This window comes from Mytilus galloprovincialis, chromosome 10, assembly GCF_965363235.1.
Source record: "Mytilus galloprovincialis chromosome 10, xbMytGall1.hap1.1, whole genome shotgun sequence".
Lineage (NCBI taxonomy): Eukaryota > Metazoa > Mollusca > Bivalvia > Mytilida > Mytilidae > Mytilus > Mytilus galloprovincialis.
This window is the reverse complement of record NC_134847.1, coordinates 2,302,272-2,323,908: the sequence shown is the minus strand read 5'-3', so window position 1 is coordinate 2,323,908 and position 21,637 is coordinate 2,302,272. Positions and strand designations below refer to the sequence as shown.

Sequence of the window (21,637 nt, the reverse complement as noted above, 5' to 3'; positions counted from 1 at the left end):
TAAATACTAGTGGCAGTTCAAATTTCCCGCTTTCCATCACGGTCGACTAACTGATAAACTTTGATGTTTTGCTTAAATTTGTTCTCATACTGGTAGTTTATACATGGCACTGGCTACGGTTACATGGAAATGTAACAATAATAAAAATATTATTGTTACATTGGAGACTAAATGCCGGAATGCATGGTTGGGTAAGGACCTGTTTAATTACGAATGTAACAATAATTATTGAGGCTACGGTTACATTGCGTTATTGTTACATGAAAAAAAGCAATGTACGATGGGACTAGTAATATATATATGTACGAAATAATAAAAGTCGAGGACATTTATTACATACATTTATAACATACAATTTATTTACTGTAATTTTTTATTTACAATGACAATTTCTACAAATCCAGTAAGTTGTTTTTAAAGTCCGACACATTTTTGATGAACGAAATTACGTCCTCCACGGATACGTGTATAGTATACGTACATACATAATTTCTTAGTATTTAAGTAACAGTTAGCAAACTTTGCTTTTGATTATCAATTTGCGTCAAGTTATAAAGCTGTATGAAATGTATGTCTTGATATTGTTTCAGTTTCGTTTAAAACGCATCCCAAGTTTCATTTTTATTTTCACCAGAAACAAAATTGGTCCAAAGTATAATGGCAGTAATAAGAGTAGACCTGTGTGCAGTTAAATACTTTAAAAAAGTGAAACCATTGAACTATATTTTTCGCCTTTGACAGTCACACTCCTAATCTTGAGTAGTATCTTTAAGAACATCAAAACCATTAATACGTAGTTAAACTATTCAATTTGTACACCATTGGTTGAATAATAATATTTTATTATTTATCAGTATTGAATTACAAGTATTGTTTAGTACATATGAAAGAATGAAGCAATACAACTATAGAAGATTTAAGTTTAATCAATCTAGCGTACATTGCTGTTTTTCATGTAACAATAACGTAATGTAACCGTAGCCTCAGTAATTATTGTTACATTTGTAATTAATCGGTTCCTCACCCAACTTTGCATTCCGGCAATTAGTCTCCAATGTAACAATAATATTTTTATTATTGTTACATTTCCATGTAACCGTAGCCAGTGCCTTTATACATTTGTACGTAAAAATAAATTGCCACTGAACTTAAATTAAACAAGATCCAATCTATTGAAACTTCAAATTCGCACGACTTTTGGGATGGCGGTTGTTTGCAACATTTCCCCACTCAACGCATGTTTTGTCAGTCTAATCTAGTTGAAAACTTTACCAAGAGGTACATGTATGTACTCAGTATTAACCATAGTGACTAATCAATAGCTATCGTTTATATATCATCTGTGTGCTTGGACTTTAGCATGCTTAACTATAGCATTATTGAATGGCTTAATCTGTGTGGCTTGGCTTACCTGCTAGATTAACAGTAGCAAATATTAGTGGCCTTGTCTTGCTATGTTGTGCTGATTACAAAACCGTTTACATAAACACTTTTTTTAGCTTTTAAAAATTTCAGTCTGAAATTTTTAGTCTGTATATATTAACATTTAAAACAGTCCATAGTTTTATGATAGAAGTTTTAAATAACATTCTATGTGGAATACTTTTAAAATGGATTATATTGTGCCGTGTAACATAAGCCTCACATTCTATATTGATATTTGTGCCCGTGTAATATAAGCCTACTATTTCTTAAAATCCGTTTGGATGTGCTCCTCATTAGCAGGAGGAAGATACAGAAAAGAAGAAGAAGGTGCAAAATAGTTAATTCAAAATTTTTATTAACTTAACTTAAAAGAGATGTGTTAACGTAATATATATAACTCTTCAACTATTTCGATTCTTATGCATCCTTGTCTTTCAAGTACTAGTATTCAGCTATGAGAGTTCCTGATATAGGTAAATCCTGAAAAGTGCTTCAGATGCATGGTAATTTAAAACGTGTTGTTTTCCTTTTTTTCAGGACAAACCAATGTTTGTAATATATAATATACAAAAATATTAAAGGTGAAAATTACTGATGCGAATTTTGGCAATGTCTCTTTAGCGATGCCCGAGACCAATAACTGTTTAAAAGTCCACAACTTAATGCCAACCTTAAAGAGCTGATAAAAGCAGAAAGAACTAAACGCAGTCAAACGCACACTGATATATATTGTCTTATTAGCAGCTGTTCAACATTTCCCCATGGATGCAATTTTTTTCAGTTAAAACTTTACCAAGTGGTGCAAAACAGTTAAATCAAAATGGTATGAACTTATGTTAGAAAAGCTGTGTTTTGATATATTTTTCAGACCCAATTTTTACACACGACCTTGCTTTCATACAGGACCAAGTGAACATACACCTAAGAACAGTATCACAATCAATGTTATCAAAACAGTGGAATCAAATGAAATACCAACAAAATAGGAGCACCATTATTAATATGTTGTTGCTGTTGACAAGATTCTCTTCATGATTTGCATAAGGCCATATACAGAATATCAAAATTATAAGAGTATTGATGGGGGTTAATTAATTAATGTGCTCCTCTACAAATATAGAAGAGAACAGATAATGAGGTGACAAAATATAAATAGTAGAGAAAAATGGGTAAAAAATATTCGGAAAAAGTGATATGTCTCACTGATTTGTTATTTTGATAATGCAAATAATGAAATTAAAATATCAATACATGTAAGTTATGCAAATATTCATAGTCAATGAACCATGACTGAAGGTACAGGGCTAAACAATCTCAAAGGAAATCAGATGTGTCAATTGCATACCAAATACCATAGACTTTTCTTAAGTCGTTCCCTTTAAACAAACCTTAACACAAACATTAACTTGTAAACTATGTAAAAGTTTCAGTCGGTGAACCATAATGAGGGGTTGGGGTGATATAATCTCCATGGAAATGAAACTTGCAAATGCCAAATCATTGGTATACCAAATACCAACTTAAAAATAGTGGTTCATCTTAAACTGACCTGATCACAAAATAATACATGAAAATGAAGCAAAAGTTTCCAAGTCAATAGACCATGACTGAGGGGGACGGTCCAAAATAATATACAATGGAAATGAGATGTGCTAATGCTTATACAAATGCATACCTATTATCATTGACCTATCTATCACCAACAGTTCCCCTTGAACTGACCTAATCACAAACTTAATACATGAAAACTCAGAAGTTTTGAACTCAATAGACCATAACGGAGAGGATCGATCAAATTAATCTCTATGTTAATGAGATGTACCAATGCTAATATAACTGCATACCAAATATCATTAACTTGCCACTAGTGGTTCCCAATAAACTGACCTAATCACAAACTAATTTTAAAATACATGTCAACTAAGAGGCGTTTCAAACTCAATAGACCATGACTGAGGGGGTGGCACCAAATAATCTCTTTGGCAATGAGATGTGCCAATGCAAATACAACTGCATACCAAATATCATTAACCTGCTACTAGTGGTTCATTATAATCTAGACCTAATACATTTTCGACTCCGCTGACACCGGAAACAGCATACCTATGTCTTGCTTTTTGACTCAGTCAAGGCGATACAAAGATTGCCTGGAGAAACCCTCCTTTTTCTGGTGCAGCTTGTAGTTTTTCTAATGTAATCTATATAATTAGACTGATCACTGGGTTTGAGCACATGTGGAGCAGAATCAGCTTACCATCAGAAGACACCTGAAATCACTCCTGGTTTTTGTTGTACCATTTGTTTTGGGGTCTAGATTTTTATATTGTGTTTGCATGATAAAGCTAAATAAAGATATAAGTATTTCATATCAAAATGCAGGTTCTTATTATTGCGAAAACCCAATTAGTTGGATAATTCACATTTATGAAAAACCTCACATAAATTTCTGAATTTAGTCTACAGGAACACATGTGATACTTCCTGAATATATTATTCCATTTTCAAGCTGACAAGCCTTCACTCTTACTGAAGTCCAATTTAATAAAAGGGATACCAGTTATCTTTTTCCAGCTAGTTAAAATGAAGGGATACATGAGTAAGGCAGTTATAATCTTATTCCAGCTAGTTATAATGAACGGATACTTGTTGAAAGCAGTTATAATCTTATTCCAGCTAGTTAAAATGAAGGGATACCTGTTGAAAGCAGTTATAATCTTATTCCAGCTAGTTAAAATGAAGGGATACCTGTTGAAAGCAGTTATAATCTTATTCCAGCTAGTTAAAATGAAGGGATACCTGTTGAAAGCAGTTATAATCTTATTCCAGCTAGTTAAAATGAAGGGATACCCAAAGAAAGCAGTTATAATCTTATTCCAGCTAGTTAAAATGAAGGGTTACCTAAATAATGCAGTTATAATCTTAGTCCAGCCAGTTAAAATGAAGGGATACCCAAAGAAAGCAGTTATCTTTTTCCAGCTAGTAAAAATGAAGGGATACCCAAAGAAAGCAGTTGGCTGTTAACCGAAACTTGATTCATCGTACAAACACATGAGAGCTTTTTGTTTGATAAGTTATAAAATCAATAGTTTATTACAAAACATTGTATTGTATGTACAATTCAATTCTGTGTACAATTCATTAAGTACATAGAAAAATTCCTTAAAATTATAATATAAAACTTAACAATTTTGACAACAACAAATTGCATCAATCTTCAGTTATTCTCTGCACTATTAAAATAGATAAAAAGAAACTTTCTAAAAGTTCCTCTGGCACTGACAAGACATAAAATACACTCACACACATACATACACACATAAATAAATCATCCATATATTATACATCATGCTAAAATCGGATACATCTAATTAACAAGATAACAAATTATGGAAATTGAGCTCATTAATAAATAATAATTTCATACACAGTCTAACATCTAACATGCACACACAACTATTCTATCGCCCATTGCCCAGCAAGAAGCCATAACTACACACTAATGTCTGGGAGATCAAGTTTTCTCACTGCCGTTGAAGGTCCATCTTTAGAGAGAGTAATGATTTCACTAGATGTAAGAGGAACTAACCCACCAGGGGTGCTCCTATAGAACTGAGTAGTAACTGGTCTTTCCGTCGGAGTGACAAACTTTGGAATGGTGATAGCTTTTTTAGACGTAGCCATTCCCACAGATGTTTGTATCTGTGTAACCATGGTGCTTGTTTGGTTTGACGACGGGAAGGAGAACAATGACTGACTAGCATCAGGTGTCAACGGAGGACTAAATGTTAGAGGTACCATAAAATTAAATGACTGGCCATTTCTTCCTGTCGTACTAACTGGCATGCCTTGAAGAATTTGTACTTGTGAAGGCGTCACCCTCGTTGCCTCTGTGGGTGAACCTACACTAACAACTGGAAACTGAAGTATTGTAGGAGATTGATTTGGCAACTGAACAGCTATTCTTTGGATGTTTGATTGTGATGTTTTTAGCACTTTCCCTACCATCTGAGCAACTGAATTATCAACATGAGTATTTGTTTCAATTGAGTCTTCCATTTCAGGAAATGGCACAGCCAATGGTTCATAGTCACTAGATTTTTCAGGTTCAACAGTACCTACGAATTCTGGAGTTGTATGAAGTGCTTTTGGTGTTTTGTTGCCGTCAGAAAAAGTTTTCTGTTCTATATTATCATCTGAAGGAGGTGAAGGAAAGTCAACCCTAAATTTTTTAGGAGCTGATTCCGACTCACTATCAGTGGATGATCTTTTATTGGATAATTTTTCATCTGACGACTCCTCTGATTCTTCACTGACATTTTTGTCCCCTTTCAGAGGTACTGGAACTTTGAGTGATTTTAAAACAGCATCTATCTGATCTTTTGTAAGAGGAATCATGGTTGGATTTTTACATGCAGGTATTCCAGTTTTAATAATAATTGTCTCAGCTTTTTTTGATTTTCTGATTTCTTCACTAGTTAGATTGCGTTGTACCACTATTTTACTTGAACCCTTTTTCTTTGGCGGGCTAGCAGTAGGGGTGTCACCTTGACTCAAACTCTTTGTAAACTCTGCAATAATAAAGGAATAAATTTAACATATGGTTAATATTAACAGAACTTGCTCATTTATGAACCAGTAACTTTAAGTTAAAAAACAAAGTATTTGTCCAAAGAATTAAGATTTTAATGTACATGTTTGTTAAAATCACGTTTTAAAATAGTTTTTTTTTTCTTTCTTTTCTTTTAACCTTTGACTGTTTTTCATAAACAAGACAGCTTACGATTTGCTACCTGTACAATCTAATACACAGATATTTGCAAGGGAGATATTCTAGGACTCTTGGATGATTTAAAAACATGTCATGTCCATTGATTAACCCTTTCATCGAAAGCTGCCCTGACAGAAGCTACTCTGAGATGATGGCTTCCCTGGCCATTCTGTCATAAGTAGGAGATCTTCATATCAAATATCAATTAAAACTTGTCTCTATATATTACTCACTTATACCATGGACACAGTTTTGTTAATGTGGTCATAATTTAATAAAATTAGCAAATTTTCAACATTAGATAGATGAAATTCCAGAAATTCGACTTTTAACCCAAAATAAGTATTCCAATGTAACTGCCATTATTTTGTTCTAAATAAACTAACAACATTTTTGAAGAATTAAGTATAATGTTTAGGTTTTTTTAACTGCATTGACAGCTATTTGTTTAGTATAGAAACCCTTAACAACCCTTTTTAAAGTTTGGATCTGATCCAGTCTGTCATGGATTACACCTACCATCACCAGAATAATCCTGAGTAGGACTACAGGGTTGTGACATAGACTCGTATAATTTCTGCCGTTCCTTCTCAGCCACCTCACAAATCTGTTCAAATGATGAATGTCGAGGAAATGATGGTTTCTTTACTGGTTCACATACACACACTTGTAATCCTCTGTCACTTTTACATGGATCAGTCTTCCTTTTCTTGTCATCTACAATTAAAAAGTGAAGATATTGTAGTATAATAAGGACTACACCAAAAAATTTGCTTTACACATAGCAATGATTTTTGGCCTCACAGTTACAATTTGGCTCTCATCCCTACTTAGGGTGTTGTGTTACATGTATTTTTATCCATCTGATGAGTTTAGCCATTTTCAACTGATTTTTATAGTTTGTTCTTATGTTGTACTGTTACACCACTGTCCTAGGTTAGGGGTGGGTTGAGTGCTCACAATCATGTTTAATCCCGACACATTCATTATGTGCTTGTCCAAAGTCAGGAGCCTGTAGTTCAGTGGTTGTCATAAATTAGGCCATTAGTTTTCTCAATTGAATTAAATTTCAATGTCAGCCTTTTATAGACCCCAATATAGTATGGGTTTTTCTCATTGTTGAAGGCCTTAAGGTTGCTTTACATTCACTTCATTTAAACTTTTGCCTTTTGGTTGACATTTGCCTCAGAGGTAATCATACCACATCTCCTTATTTTCATAAAAAGAAAGAAAAACGAGCGGTTAAATCAGGTTTTACCTTTACCCCCTTGTAATGCAATCAAGCATAAATTGAAACTTTTGAAAAGTTCAAATATCTTATTTGATTTTACTTAATAATTTTGACAAAATTTTATTTCACTTGCAGATTTCAATATAAAAGGTTATTCTCTAAATATCACAATGTGTACCAAACAAAGGAAAATTACTCTGTAAACAAGAATGTGTCCATAGTACACGGATGCCCCAATCGCACAATCATTTTCTATGTTCAGTGGACCGTGAAATTGGGGCCAAAACTTAAATTTGGAATTAAAATTAGAAAGATCATATCATAGGGAACATGTGTACTAAGTTTCAAGTTGATGTAACTTTAACTTCATCAAAAACTACCTTGACCAAAAACTTTAACCTGAGGCGAACGGACGAACGAACGAACGGAGGCACAGACCAGAAAACATAATGCCCCTCTACTGTCGTAGGTGGGGCATAATAATAAAAATTTGTAAGGGTTCTGTAGAACCCAGTGTCTCGCCTACTTTTGCTGTTAATCGCAGGCTTAACAAAAATGAGGAAAAAAACCCAAAAACATATTCCTCTCTATACTATCTTTTGATTGTAAGAAGCTTCTGTCCAAGTTTGGTAAAAACTCAGCATAGTTTAATACTCTTTTATAAATGTTTTTAAAACTTTAACTGCAAACTGTATGTAATGTTAACTGGAAGAAAAGCTTAGTTCAATCTAAGTAAAATACAGAAAAAACAAGAACAAAATTTTAACTAAATTTCCTTCTTGATACTAGCTTATGATCATAAACAAGCTTCTTTCCAAGTTTGGTAGAAATCCAGGATAGTTTAAAATTTCAATAACTGAATATTTGTGGACGCTGCCACGGGAATGTAGGATCGCTATGTCTCGCTTTTTTGACAAAAGTCGAAGGCTCGACAAAAATGCAATCTTTGAAAATCTAAGTAGCATGTCATGAACTGGACTTGATACTTACAAGTAGTTTGGGCTTCTGATGATCTCTTTCCTGATACCATTTCTGCAACTTAAAAACACAATACATAAATATAGATGTTTTTATTATCTCAACATAAAAAGTTAATATAGAAGAAAAAGTCAAAAAAATTTTCTCTCGGTCAGACAAACTCTAAAACAGTTTGAAACAGACTGAGTACTCAAAAGTGTACATACAATTTAAAACAGCAAAAGGAGGAAAGTTTGAAGGAATAGTGAAAAAAAACCTGAAAAACATTTTGATAGATTTTCAAAATTAAACAATGAAAAAGTATATAGGGATACTGGACTTGTATATATAATCCTTCTTTCTTTTATTTTTCAGTTAAACTTTGATGTACATACAATAACTGAAACTTAGTGCTTATGATAGATCACATAAAAAATATAAAAGATATTGAAATTAATCTGCATCTTTCTAAACTATACTTGAAAATAAAAATCACCTTGGTTATTCTTCACACAATCCAACAATGAATGCCTCGAACTTGGTCTGTGAAATCCATCATTATAACATACTGAAATAAGGAGAAAATTGACATGTAAGCAGAAATAATTTCAAGGGGTGTAACTCTAGTTCTAATGGATGGCATTACAAACACCTTTGATATGTATTCTCAAATTATTTATGAATTGGCATGTTTTTCTACCCAATTAAACCAGAGGTTGTCTTCCTCAATTTTAAAGAAGTTCTAACTTTAGTAATAATATAATTGTAAAATTGTGATGTTAAGCAACAAGAACTGGCCTCCAAAAAAGTATTGTTGTTAACTTCAGTTCATAAAGTTGACATGGTGCTATCTGCTTTATAAACAGGTAGCTTTAATGAGACACCCTCAATTGCATTCCCCCCCAACAAATGTAACTCTGAAATAATGCTGCTCCTCCCCTAAGTTGCTTCCCCATGACAACTTAATGTTTATGTAACAAGCATTATTAAAAAAGTTTGTTTAAAATAAAACTACAGTTGATCAGAAAAATATTTGTTTGTCTTACCACTAATGTCTTGCATCTGCATTAAATCAGGTCCTATATACTTGAATGCTGGTTTCCTTCCCCTAAATTCTGTTACATGTACTTTCCTAATGAGATCTAGACTAGTAAGAATGTTGGCTATATCATATAATCTTCTAATCTTTGCTGAAAACAAACAAAAAAATATGTAAAGAATTTGTTTAAAAACATTATAAAATGTTTACTATTGGTAAGTCTTTTCTTTCTCCTTTTGTGTAATTATGTGTGTGTGGGTGAATTGTTTTTGTTATCCTGGTTTATTATTCCACTTTTAAAATGTTTTTTCTCGAATTTTCTGTGCTGTTTTCACATTTCTTGATCAATATTCTCTTCACTAGCTAAATTTCTGTTCTCGGCAAATGATTGGTTGAAATTTAACTAAATGTCAAACTTTCTAGATTTCTTCAGCAATTTCTATTGTGATTTTATGAAAAAAGGTGACCATGCCTGATGACGTCACCTATAAAGTACACAACTCTCTGTGACCATGCCTGATGACGTCACCTATAAAGTACACAACTTTCTGTGACCATGCCTGATGACGTCACCTATAAAGTACACAACTTTCTGTGACCATGTCTGATGACGTCACCTATAAAGTACACAACTTTCTGTGACAATGCCTGATGACGTCACCTATAAAGTACACAACTTCCTGTGACCATGCCTGAGGGTGCAATCAACAGTTTTTTTCTATGACGTCATATTTTGAGGGACCATGTATAAGTGACCCTTAGTGGTGGACTGATTAATAAAGATACCTGTATAAAACTAGATATCACTGGAATCAGAATGTTCTCTAGTTTATAATGGAATAAAAAAAAAGTGTACTTTTAATAGTATAAAAAAGTTTTATCCAGAGAAACTGGGAAAAACATTGCCTAATTTAAGCTTAAAAAACCTGAAATCAGGTCATGTGCACACCCCTGAAGACATGATACCTGCACATTTTTCATAATCAAAGTTGTATGAATTTCATAGATTTTTACCTGGTCTTTCAAAAAATTCATGCTTCAGGCTACGTTCGCCTGCTCCGAAAAGAGCTACAGTGGCTGCAAATAAGTTTTGAATTTTCACTGCCAAAAAAACACTGTTTACAGTGTTGTCTCCCCTCAAAACATGAATATTTAATCTAATTTTTTAAATTATTTTAATCATTCAACCTGTTTTAATTGAAGTTAATTAACATATCTTTACAACCAAATACAAAAAACATGATACTTTTTCACCAATTATGTTGATAAAAAGGGACTTCCCTCCATGTCTATTTTTAGTTGGGGAATAACCCCTAGTTTTTTATACGAAACTGTTTATAGCACCCTGATGACGTCACCTATAAAGTACACAACTTTCAGTGACCATGTCTGATGACGTCACCTATAAAGTACACAACTTTCTGTGACCATGCCTGATGACATCACCTATAAAGTACACAACTTTCTGTGACCATGCCTGATGACGTCACCTATAAAGTACACAACTTCCTGTGACCATGCCTGATGACGTCACCTATAAAGTACACAACTTCCTGTGACCATGTCTGATGACATCACCTATAAAGTACACAACTTTCTGTGACCATGTCTGATGACGTCACCTATAAAGTACACAACTTTCTGTGACCATGCCTGATGACGTCACCTATAAAGTACACAACTTCCTGTGACCATGCCTGAGGGTGCAATCAACAGTTTTTTTCTATGACGTCATATTTTGAGGGACCATGTATAAGTGACCCTTAGTGGTGGACTGATTAATAAAGATACCTGTATAAAACTAGATATCACTGGAATCAGAATGTTCTCTAGTTTATAATGGAATAAAAAAAAAGTGTACTTTTAATAGTATAAAAAAGTTTTATCCAGAGAAACTGGGAAAAACATTGCCTTATTTAAGCTTAAAAAACCTGAAATCAGGTCATGTGCACACCCCTGAAGACATGATACCTGCACATTTTTCATAATCAAAGTTGTATGAATTTCATAGATTTTTACCTGGTCTTTCAAAAAATTCATGCTTCAGGCTACGTTCGCCTGCTCCGAAAAGAGCTACAGTGGCTGCAAATAAGTTTTGAATTTTCACTGCCAAAAAAACACTGTTTACAGTGTTGTCTCCCCTCAAAACATGAATATTTAATCTAATTTTTTAAATTATTTTAATCATTCAACCTGTTTTAATTGAAGTTAATTAACATATCTTTACAACCAAATACAAAAAACATGATACTTTTTCACCAATTATGTTGATAAAAAGGGACTTCCCTCCATGTCTATTTTTAGTTGGGGAATAACCCCTAGTTTTTTATACGAAACTGTTTATAGCACCCTGATGACGTCACCTATAAAGTACACAACTTTCAGTGACCATGTCTGATGACGTCACCTATAAAGTACACAACTTTCTGTGACCATGCCTGATGACATCACCTATAAAGTACACAACTTTCTGTGACCATGCCTGATGACGTCACCTATAAAGTACACAACTTCCTGTGACCATGCCTGATGACGTCACCTATAAAGTACACAACTTCCTGTGACCATGTCTGATGACATCACCTATAAAGTACACAAGTTTCTGTGACCACGCCTGATGACGTCACCTATAAAGTACACAAGTTTCTGTGACCACGCCTGATGACGTCACCTATAAAGTACACAAGTTTCTGTGACCACGCCTGATGACGTCACCTATAAAGTACACAAGTTTCTGTGACCATGCCTGATGAAGTCACCTATAAAGTACACATCTTTCTGCAAATATTTGAAAAGGAAGGATAAAAATCATTAGAGAAACAGATTCCACCACTATTACTCCTGTATAATGATACTTCTCTACTTTAAACAGTTAAATTTGACATATTTAAAAATTTCTGCAAGCCTCACGCTTTAAATACTAAAATTCAACTGTCTTGAGTGGAGAATTATTGTAACACTTTTTTGCAGTGGTGGAATCTATATATCCAGTGTCCTCTGCTATTATTTTTGAAAATAAACATTTACTTCTTGTATTAAAATAAATGTCCTCAGAAAAGAAGGCAGTTTTCAGTGTAGCCTTTATGAAAGTTTGAGGCTGTAGCTCTCAGGCAGGCTATAATTAAAGTTTGAGGCTGTAGCTCTGACAGGCTATAATTGAAGTTTGAGGCTGTAGCTCTCAGACAGGCTATAATTAAAGTTTGAGGCTGTAGCTCTCTGACAGGCTATAATTAAAGTTTGAGGCTGTAGCTCTCAGGCAGGCTATAATTAAAGTTTGAGGCTGTAGCTCTCAGGCAGGCTATAATTAAAGTTTGAGGCTGTAGCTCTGACAGGCTATAATTAAAGTTTGAGGCTGTAGCTCTCAGGCAGGCTATAATTAAAGTTTGAGGCTGTAGCTCTCAGACAGGCTATAATTAAAGTTTGAGGCTGTAGCTCTCAGGCAGGCTATAATTAAAGTTTGAGGCTGTAGCTCTCAGGCAGGCTATAATTAAAGTTTGAGGCTGTAGCTCTCAGGCAGGCTATAATTAAAGTTTGAGGCTGTAGCTCTGACAGGCTATAATTAAAGTTTGAGGCTGTAGCTCTCAGGCAGGCTATAATTAAAGTTTGAGGCTGTAGCTCTCAGACAGGCTATAATTAAAGTTTGAGGCTGTAGCTCTCAGACAGGCTATAATTAAAGTTTGAGGCTGTAGCTCTCAGACAGGCTATAATTAAAGTATGAGGCTGTAGCTCTCAGACAGGCTATAATTAAACATTCATTTACAATGACAACCCTTACTAAGTTACTGGTAAAACTCCTGACTTGAACAATCCTGTTTCAGGACCATAATCAGGATGTACCTAATTTAAATAAATCCAAACAACGTTTCCAGGGTAAAACAAAATAATGTTCTTTAACAGTTTATATACATTGTACCTGGAAAAGTTAACTTAATCTATGGACAAATCTCTTAGGTTATTCCCGTAAAAAAAAGCTCATTGTGTGGCATTTTTTTTTTTTGCATATCATGATTACTGGCCACTGGGTTGAAGTGTTTACTTACTTTTGAATTTAGAATAGTCAGACCTATCTACATTTGCATCACCAATGAGTATTTTCGCTGCTAGATCTAAATTCACTGTTTTTTGCTGAAAAGAGAAAGATAAATAATAACCTTCATATAAAAAAGATGTGGTATGATTGCCAATGAGACAACTCTCCACAAGAGACCAAAATGACTTGGAAATTAACAACTATAGATCACCATACGGCCTTCATACATTGTTTGATTCACACAATATCTATGACAACAAAAATACATATCTGTTATAAAATGGGGAAATTTGTTATGATGGAATAATCTACTATGTAATAAGTAATTAAATTAGGTTTATCTCCCCCCTCATTAGTTTTCACATTACTGTTTGCCCTCTTATTATCTAAGCATGAAAATGTAAGACTCCCACCATGTAAGATGATTCCCCAGTCTTTATTTTGAAATAATATAAGGTATATGTTATTTCTTCAACCCTTTTCCCTAATTTTCAACTCTGTCATATGAAATCAAAGCTTTAGAAATATCAGATATAAAATCATCACACTTTTTTCATATGGGCTACAACCTTTGAATCTCACGACAGATGTAAACTTCAACAGCGTTCGTCAAATTCATGTAGATTTGGGATTATAAGGCATTGTTTAAAATATTTATCATAAAATTGAGAATGGAAATGGGGAATGTGTCAGAGACAACAACCCGACCATAGAAAAAAACACAACAGCAGAAGGTCACCAATAGGTCTTCAATGTAGCGAGAAATTCCCGCACCCGGAGGCGTCCTTCAGCTGGCCCCTAAACAAATATATACTAGTTCAGTGATAATGAACGCCATACTAATTTCCAAATTGTACACAAGAAACTAAAATTAAAATAATACAAGACTAACAAAGGCCAGAGGCTCCTGACTTGGGACAGGCGCAAAAATGCGGCGGGGTTAAACATGTTTGTGAGATCTCAACCCTCCCCCTATAACTCTAGCCAATGTAGAAAAGTAAACGCATAACAATACGCACATTAATGCATCTATTATCATTAGTGCTTTGTTCATAATTTTTTTTTACATAAATTGGGCAATTAGATTTCTCTTTTGAATTCTGTTACATTTGTTATTTAGGGGCCATTTATTTTTGTGTCATTTTGTCTCTTGTGAAGAGTTGTCTCATTGGCAATCATAACACATCTTCTTTTCTTATATTCATATCTGGTTTTCATGGGTACTGGTAACCACAAATTCACATACTAAACAAAAATTTCATTTTTAGTTTCTTTAATAGGATTATAATATGAACCTGTTAAATTTGATACTCTTCAGTCTGAAAACAAATATTGTTTACCAACCAAAATTATATGGACTCCAACAAAGATCTAAATGAATCCTCAGTATATCTTCAATGGGTATTACAATCACTTACAAAAATTAAAGTTAGCTACTGCAGTGATAGTTATTTGAGACGAGCATATTCATTTTGTGAGTTTACTTAATATGAAAAATTATAAACAATAATTAATTCTTTTGTCACTCAAAAGTAATAAATAACAAAGTATAAATTTACATTGATCTTCTTTGAGTTATAAATGCTGTTGATACAGTGGATTCATTTATTCCTGTGTGTACCAATTTTTGTGTATTTTTTTTTTTAGGAAAATGTCATTCTTGTGATACTTTGTTTCATGGTTTAGCCCAAGTCTTCCTGCATACCAATATAAAATTTATAATTCCTCGATTTTTTAAATGTGTGGTTAACTCTACCCAGGAAAATTGTTTTTCATAGACACAGTGCATTAACATAAGTTATCATTTCCTGTTTTGGTCAACAAAAGTTTTCAGTAGAGAATACAGTGTAAATGTAAAGTAATTTTACAAGAAAAGACTATTACCTCAGAAACGAGAAACAGCATCAGAAACTTTTGACTCATTATGCCTAGTGATTTGTCTTTTCTCATTAATGCTGAAAAAGAAAATCATTTTTTTTTATTATGTCAAACAAACTTTTACAGAAATGTTCATTCTATCAGATGTATTAATTTTATCATGATCTGTTGTTACATTAAACATGGTTGTTATGATTTCAAATAGGGACAAACTGTTACATACTGATAAATAATAGTGCCCATCTTATTTTTGTCTCCTTCCAGTAAAACCACTGTAAATTTTAATTTTAGTTTTACTTCAGCTACAAAGAGCCAAATCATCTTTTTAAAGATTCCAAGCAGCATGTATCAAGGCCAAGTATATAATAATTTTAAAAGACTAAAGAACTTTTTACAGCTTTGATCTTTTAACTGAAATTAAAAAAAAAAAAAATCTTATCTACCTGTTCCACCTAGATTTTCAATATTAAATGTTGGTTTTTCAAGCTTGGTTCCACACATAGCTGCATTCTGTTCTGCTAGTTCTCGACTTAACTCAAAATCTCGTAATTTCTTCATCTGCTCTGCAAAACCTTCTGCATCTCCTAGTGCCTAAAATAAAATGGGTTCTTTATAAATTTCTCACAATAATATTCCTAGAATAACAATTCATTCAATCACTAAATGAAACATAAGTCAAGAATATCAAATTTCTTATGAACATGCTAACTATCAAAATATAATTGCATTTCAAGTAAAACCTGAACCAATGATTATTGTTCCTTGTATTAAATCAGGCTGCACAAAAATAAATTGTACCCTAAGTATCCACTTGATGCCCTATTTTTTCAATTTGCATCCAGCTCTTGTATTGTGATAATGCATATTAACCCTTTCACCGATTGCTGCCAAGACAGAAGCTACTCTGAGACGATGGCGTCCCTGGCTACTATTACTCAAGTTGGAAATATTCATAATAAATGTCAATAAAAACTTGTTTGTAGTTATTTGTGTATTTATTTTATTCACTAAGACCATGTTCACAGTTTTGTTCATGTTTTGACAATTTTTTCTTCATAAAATATCAAAATTTTCAAATTTTCGTCATTATCAAGGTGAAATTCTCAAAATTCGACTCTTTCACCCCAAATCGTAATTTTTTAACCCAAAACGGCAAAATTTTGAAAAATTTTATGAGGCTGTACAAATTCCTCACACTGATCGATGTCCATTCCAACTGTTTTGTACATAAAACGACATTTTATGTCAAAAAAGTATACTAGTTTGGCTTCAATTCTTCCATATTCTTTCAAAAAAAATGTTCCCTCATTTCAAATTCTCGTAAATTCCGTAAATTTCCTCTGATTTTGACACGGTTTTCAACAAACGGAACCGCAATGTTTACACTTTCATCCGGGTTATCCATCAAAGAAAGATAACCCACGTTTGCACTGTTTGAGCGGGAAACATAAAAGAGGTATTCCGATCCCGGTAAAACGGGACTCATCGTCAGCTGTCTGAAGCGTGAATCCCGGTAAACCGGGACTCGTCGGCGAAAGGGTTAATGAAGTATATCAACAAAAACATTCAAGGTAAACAAATAACTCCTATGACTAGTACCCTTATTTTTTCAACATTGTCATTGATGGCAAACGATGTATATGTTTTTAGCACTTTCTAACGATCTGTATGTGATCATGACGTTACCCAAGTTCACATGATTATACTGCTTTTCATGTTATATATTACCTTTAGTTTAGCTAATGTTACAGGCAAGTTAGACTTGCCATGCCAGGCATATTTATTTTTAGCAATTCTACTGACTATTTCCACACTCTCTAACACATTTACTATATCATATATCCTTCTTCTTTCTACACCTAAAATCAATAAATATATATATATATATAATATAATTGTAAATGTGCTATACCTTCATGTTTTATAAATGTGAAAACTGAAATCAAAGATTCTTTGATGTTGTTAAATATACTTTATACTATATAACAGTACTACATAAAAGTTACTTGTATATAATCTTTTTTTTCTGTTCTTGTTTTGATTTCCAGATCTCCTCATTTTTTTATATTATTATTATAGAAATCAAGATTAGTGCCCCAGTCAAATGGTAAGTATATGCAGGCTATTATGTATAACTGAGCTCCAAGAGGAGAATTAACTTTCTCAAAAAAATTTCCGGACATTAAATGAAATTAAAGGAATTCGAAACCATGCTTTTATTTCTACTCTTAAACTAGACGTTTACGAAAAGATTTTAAAATAAAAATATCAAGTAATGTGTTCATTTCTTTCAGCAAGATAAAATTGTCTGTTTTGTTGTTTAAATAGAACTGATAGGTTCTCATTTACTATAAAGGATTGCTTGATATAAATTGCAACCAATAATTAATAAAAATTTGTAAGGGTTTCTGTACAACCCTTAGTCTTCCTTACTATTATTGTTATGTCAGCATAAAAGTGTAATGTTGGCTTAAAAGCTTCTCTCCAAATTTCATAACATGAATCCATGAAAATTTACAAAAAGGTCAGCTCAAAAAGTCCATCTATCAGAAAAATATTTGAAATAATAACATATTTCCAAGATTGCTCAGGAAACTGTGTTTTGGCTATAAATGAGCTCTAGTCCAAATTTCATAAAATTCCATGAAACACAGACTGAACTCTTGATGTTGATAAAATCTATGATCACTTTCAAGACATGATTGCCATAGAGACCACTGAAAAGACCCCCTAAGGACAGATGTATTAGGTCACCATGAAGCCTTCAACAATGAAAATGTCCATTCAAATCGAAAGCACTTTATAATTAAACTTTGAGATAAATATTGCAGAAGCAGACAACAAAAGTTAAATTGAAAAACAATTATTTTGAAAGATGAGCCCTGTCTTCAGAATTGAGTTTCTTTTTCTTTTCTATATTCCAGCAACTCTTACCTAAATCTTTAGCTATTTCATCTAAACTTATAACATTACTGTCCTTGGTTGTTGGCATTTCAGGATATTTATTCAAAAATCTGTAAATAAATAAAACAAAATATATTGCTGAAACGACATTGAGTTTATGTACAATTAATACTAAGTATAGTGGTTTTGTGAATATTTATTATCTTTATTTCCAAGTTGTGAAAATAATGCTCATAACAATATCTTTGTGACAGTTAAGCTTTGAAATCAATGGCTAATATACACCTTTATCAGTCTTCACTATAAACATTCAAAGCTGAATTTCATGAAAATTATAGTCAAATGCTATATATATATTGGCTTGAAGAGATGATTTTTACAAGCCATGGCAGGTAGGCCTGTGCTTGAGCGTTAAGACTGACTCTATAAATTGAACAAAATCATAAAATTACAGCATTCTTCACTGCCTTACTCAACTTGTATAATATGAATTATGTACTATTAATGGAGAAATACTCACAAGTGTGCTCCCTAAATATTTCACAAAGCAAAACCGCTGAGCAAACTTTTCAAAATAAAACTTTGTTACTTAATTTGGTTTCCCTAGGATAATCTTAGTTTTAAAATAACTCCTTCTAAGAATGCAATATAATAAATGCACAGATTTGTGTATAGATGAATAAGAACCAAAAACTATGATTTTTTTATGATGTCCTAATTGATGAACTGTTTTTTAATGTTGTCCTATGATGAACTATGTACAAATCTTACTTGGCACAAAGCAATCCAAGTGATTTTTCTTTCCTGGAACCAGCTGGCTTCCAATCAAAATCATCTCCAAAGTCAGGTGGTTCTACAACTACCACATCATCATCAGTTCCAATTGATATGTCCTTCATTTTGCTTTCCCTATCTCTAATTTCCGGACTGACGGCACTAAAAAGCATTTTAAGATTAGTTGTTGGTGTGAGAGGTGCAGCAATTTCTTCTCCGTCCTCTTTACCTTCTTGTACTGGAGTTGTTGGTCTACTGTCAGGGCTTTCTCCTTCTTTGATAGGTTTAGTACTTTCTTTTTGTTTCTGAGACTTTTTTGCTTTTTCAGAAATTCTGTTTATATTTGTTGATTTTGAAAATGGGACTCTTTCCTCGCCTTTAGATGCTTCCTCTGACATATCTGAAAAAGACATCATAATGTCATACCGTTAGTTTATATCATCATTATTTTCTCATTCAATCTAAAGATAGAATAACAACTCAAGAACGATAAAGCTAAAATCATGAAAACTGAACTTGACTGTCATTTAGTCTGGGGAAACAACATATATCTAAATTTGAAAATATTTGTCAAAGCATTTAAAAGTTACTGCACGGACAACAGTCTAAGAATCACTATTTGCTGCTGAAAGGTCTGATCTACAACTTAAAAATACAAGTAAAAATCACGAAAACTAAACTTGTTCTTCAATTAGACATCAGAGACAACACATATTTATCTCAAATTAAAATGATTTCAGTGTTTTCAAGTTATTGTACGGCCCACACTCATTGCATCACTTGGCTTTACTTGAAAAACTACAACTCAACAACAAGCTTAATCTGTAAAATCAAACTTTACCTTCATTTAAGGAACATTGAGTAATCTTGTTTTTTTTTTATTAGTACTAGTATTTACAAAGCTTTGGTTAAACACATAAGAAAAGTGTTGGAATATTATGGTTTCAAAAGCTATAGCTAGTGGTTTGAAAAAAAAATTGGTGAATAGTGACACAGAAAATTCACCAAGAAGTGTATACGTATGATTCAGTCATCTTTAAGTTATAATAGTATTTTCATTTTTAAAATCTAATTCTTGACAGGACAATGCAGTAATGTCTAGATTGCATTGCACATGTGTATTATTTACAATATGGTTTGTATGCAAATGCCCTCCTGTGGCCCTTATTTGGTGAATAAATATTCTATAATATACATAATGGGATTATCTTGTTTTCCTGATCACTTTTTGTGTAATAATGCATTCATATATGAAAGATTGATTTAGGGGGACAGGAAAAACTGTTCCGCTATCAAGGAGCTACAAATGTGGTTATTGGCACATTCCTTTTTTCTTCAAAATCCTAGATCTGCATATGAATATGTTTAAATCAGTTTGAACTTGTAAGAGTCACAAAATTAATTCTGGTGAAAACATTTCTTTTCGGGTTAAAAATTGACCAAACAAACTTAATTTCATTCTTTTTGGCAATACCTTTCACTTTCAGACAAGTTTCATTCTGATATGTTTCATGTTCATTTCTGCCACTGCTTTTAGGTTTGTTGTTGTTTACAAAAAAAAAAATTGTTATGTTCCCCAAGGTCAGACAATCTTACCACATACAAATACTTCTGTGTCATTTATGAAATCCTTAACAAATTTCTTAATTTTCTGTAAGGTTGAACAGAAAACAGTTGGGATTGTTTCTGGCGTTCAAAATTTTGATAAGCTAGCGCGTTCAAATTTGGCGCGTGATCGTGTGTGCCATACCGGCCCGCCTACTGCATATCGACAATAACGGACTTTGTTGTGATCTTCTTTCACAGTTCACTGACGTTGTATCATGTCGATTTAATCAATAATGAATAGATCAATTAAGAAACATTTCATTAATTAACGCATGTCAATTACAGTCAGTTGTTACAGCAGCCAAAAGACATTATTTTTGTTTGAAATACAGAAGGGCCGCAAATTAGGTCAATTGATCAAAAATGGCACGTAAAAGTTCGCGGAAAAATTACCGGCTTAGACATGACAACTGCGAGATATTGATTGTGAAGACATTCTTTTATCAAATAAACTTCTTTCTAAACTCTAAATATTATAAAATAACTTAACAAACGTAATAACGTTTCATTAAGAGCCAAATTTTTCATTAAATCATCTTACAAGGGGATACTTAGCCATCGCGTCAAATCCTCTTCAAATGTGGGTCAGGCATATTTGTATTCAATTATCCATTAAATCAGCCAAAAAGAAAGGTGAAATCACAGTCTACTGGTGGTAGGCCATTCAATACAATCATCATAAACAATAAATAGAACACAACTTACTTGGGGAATCGTCTGGCTCTTGTTTCATTCTTGGTATTTTGGCTCCTTTCCAAATGAGGTTTGTGTGGATGACGTAGGTGGGTTTGAAAGGTTACAAATATCATATGTGTCTACGGAGCTAAAAAATAATATCCTTCAGATAAAAACCAACAAATAAAGACTATTCCTAACGATTCTCGTAGACAAACGAAAAATTCTCTGTCAACTGACTACAACAACAACATTTTCCGCGGAAATTTGGCGCGAGATGATGCGGGGTTTAAGACAGAAAGGAAACGCCCATATTATTATTTCCAATGAGATTTGAAAGCCATTTTG

General features: G+C 33.0%; 1 protein-coding gene across 4 annotated transcripts; it reads right to left on the bottom strand.

Moving 5' to 3' along the window:
* Positions 1-4,481: 4,481 nt before the first annotated feature.
* On the bottom strand, positions 4,482-21,593 carry LOC143049656 (uncharacterized). Of its 4 annotated transcripts, none has more exons than XM_076223291.1 (12): positions 21,320-21,593; positions 19,004-19,406; positions 18,263-18,342; positions 17,057-17,187; positions 15,772-15,919; positions 15,335-15,405; positions 13,461-13,545; positions 9,428-9,571; positions 8,878-8,949; positions 8,415-8,456; positions 6,713-6,910; positions 4,482-5,993 (listed from the first exon to the last, which is right to left on the bottom strand). In XM_076223291.1, exons 1-12 carry the CDS (start codon positions 21,345-21,347, stop codon positions 4,915-4,917), a joined length of 2,481 nt encoding a protein of 826 aa, XP_076079406.1. In that variant the 5' UTR covers positions 21,348-21,593; the 3' UTR covers positions 4,482-4,914. The 4 variants fall into 4 exon arrangements, with proteins under 4 accessions (XP_076079406.1, XP_076079405.1, XP_076079408.1 ...); XM_076223290.1 differs by having other exon boundaries at positions 8,415-8,462; positions 21,320-21,592; XM_076223293.1 differs by lacking the exon at positions 21,320-21,593 and adding an exon at positions 21,156-21,176 and having other exon boundaries at positions 8,415-8,462.
* Between the last annotated feature and the right edge of the window lie 44 nt (positions 21,594-21,637).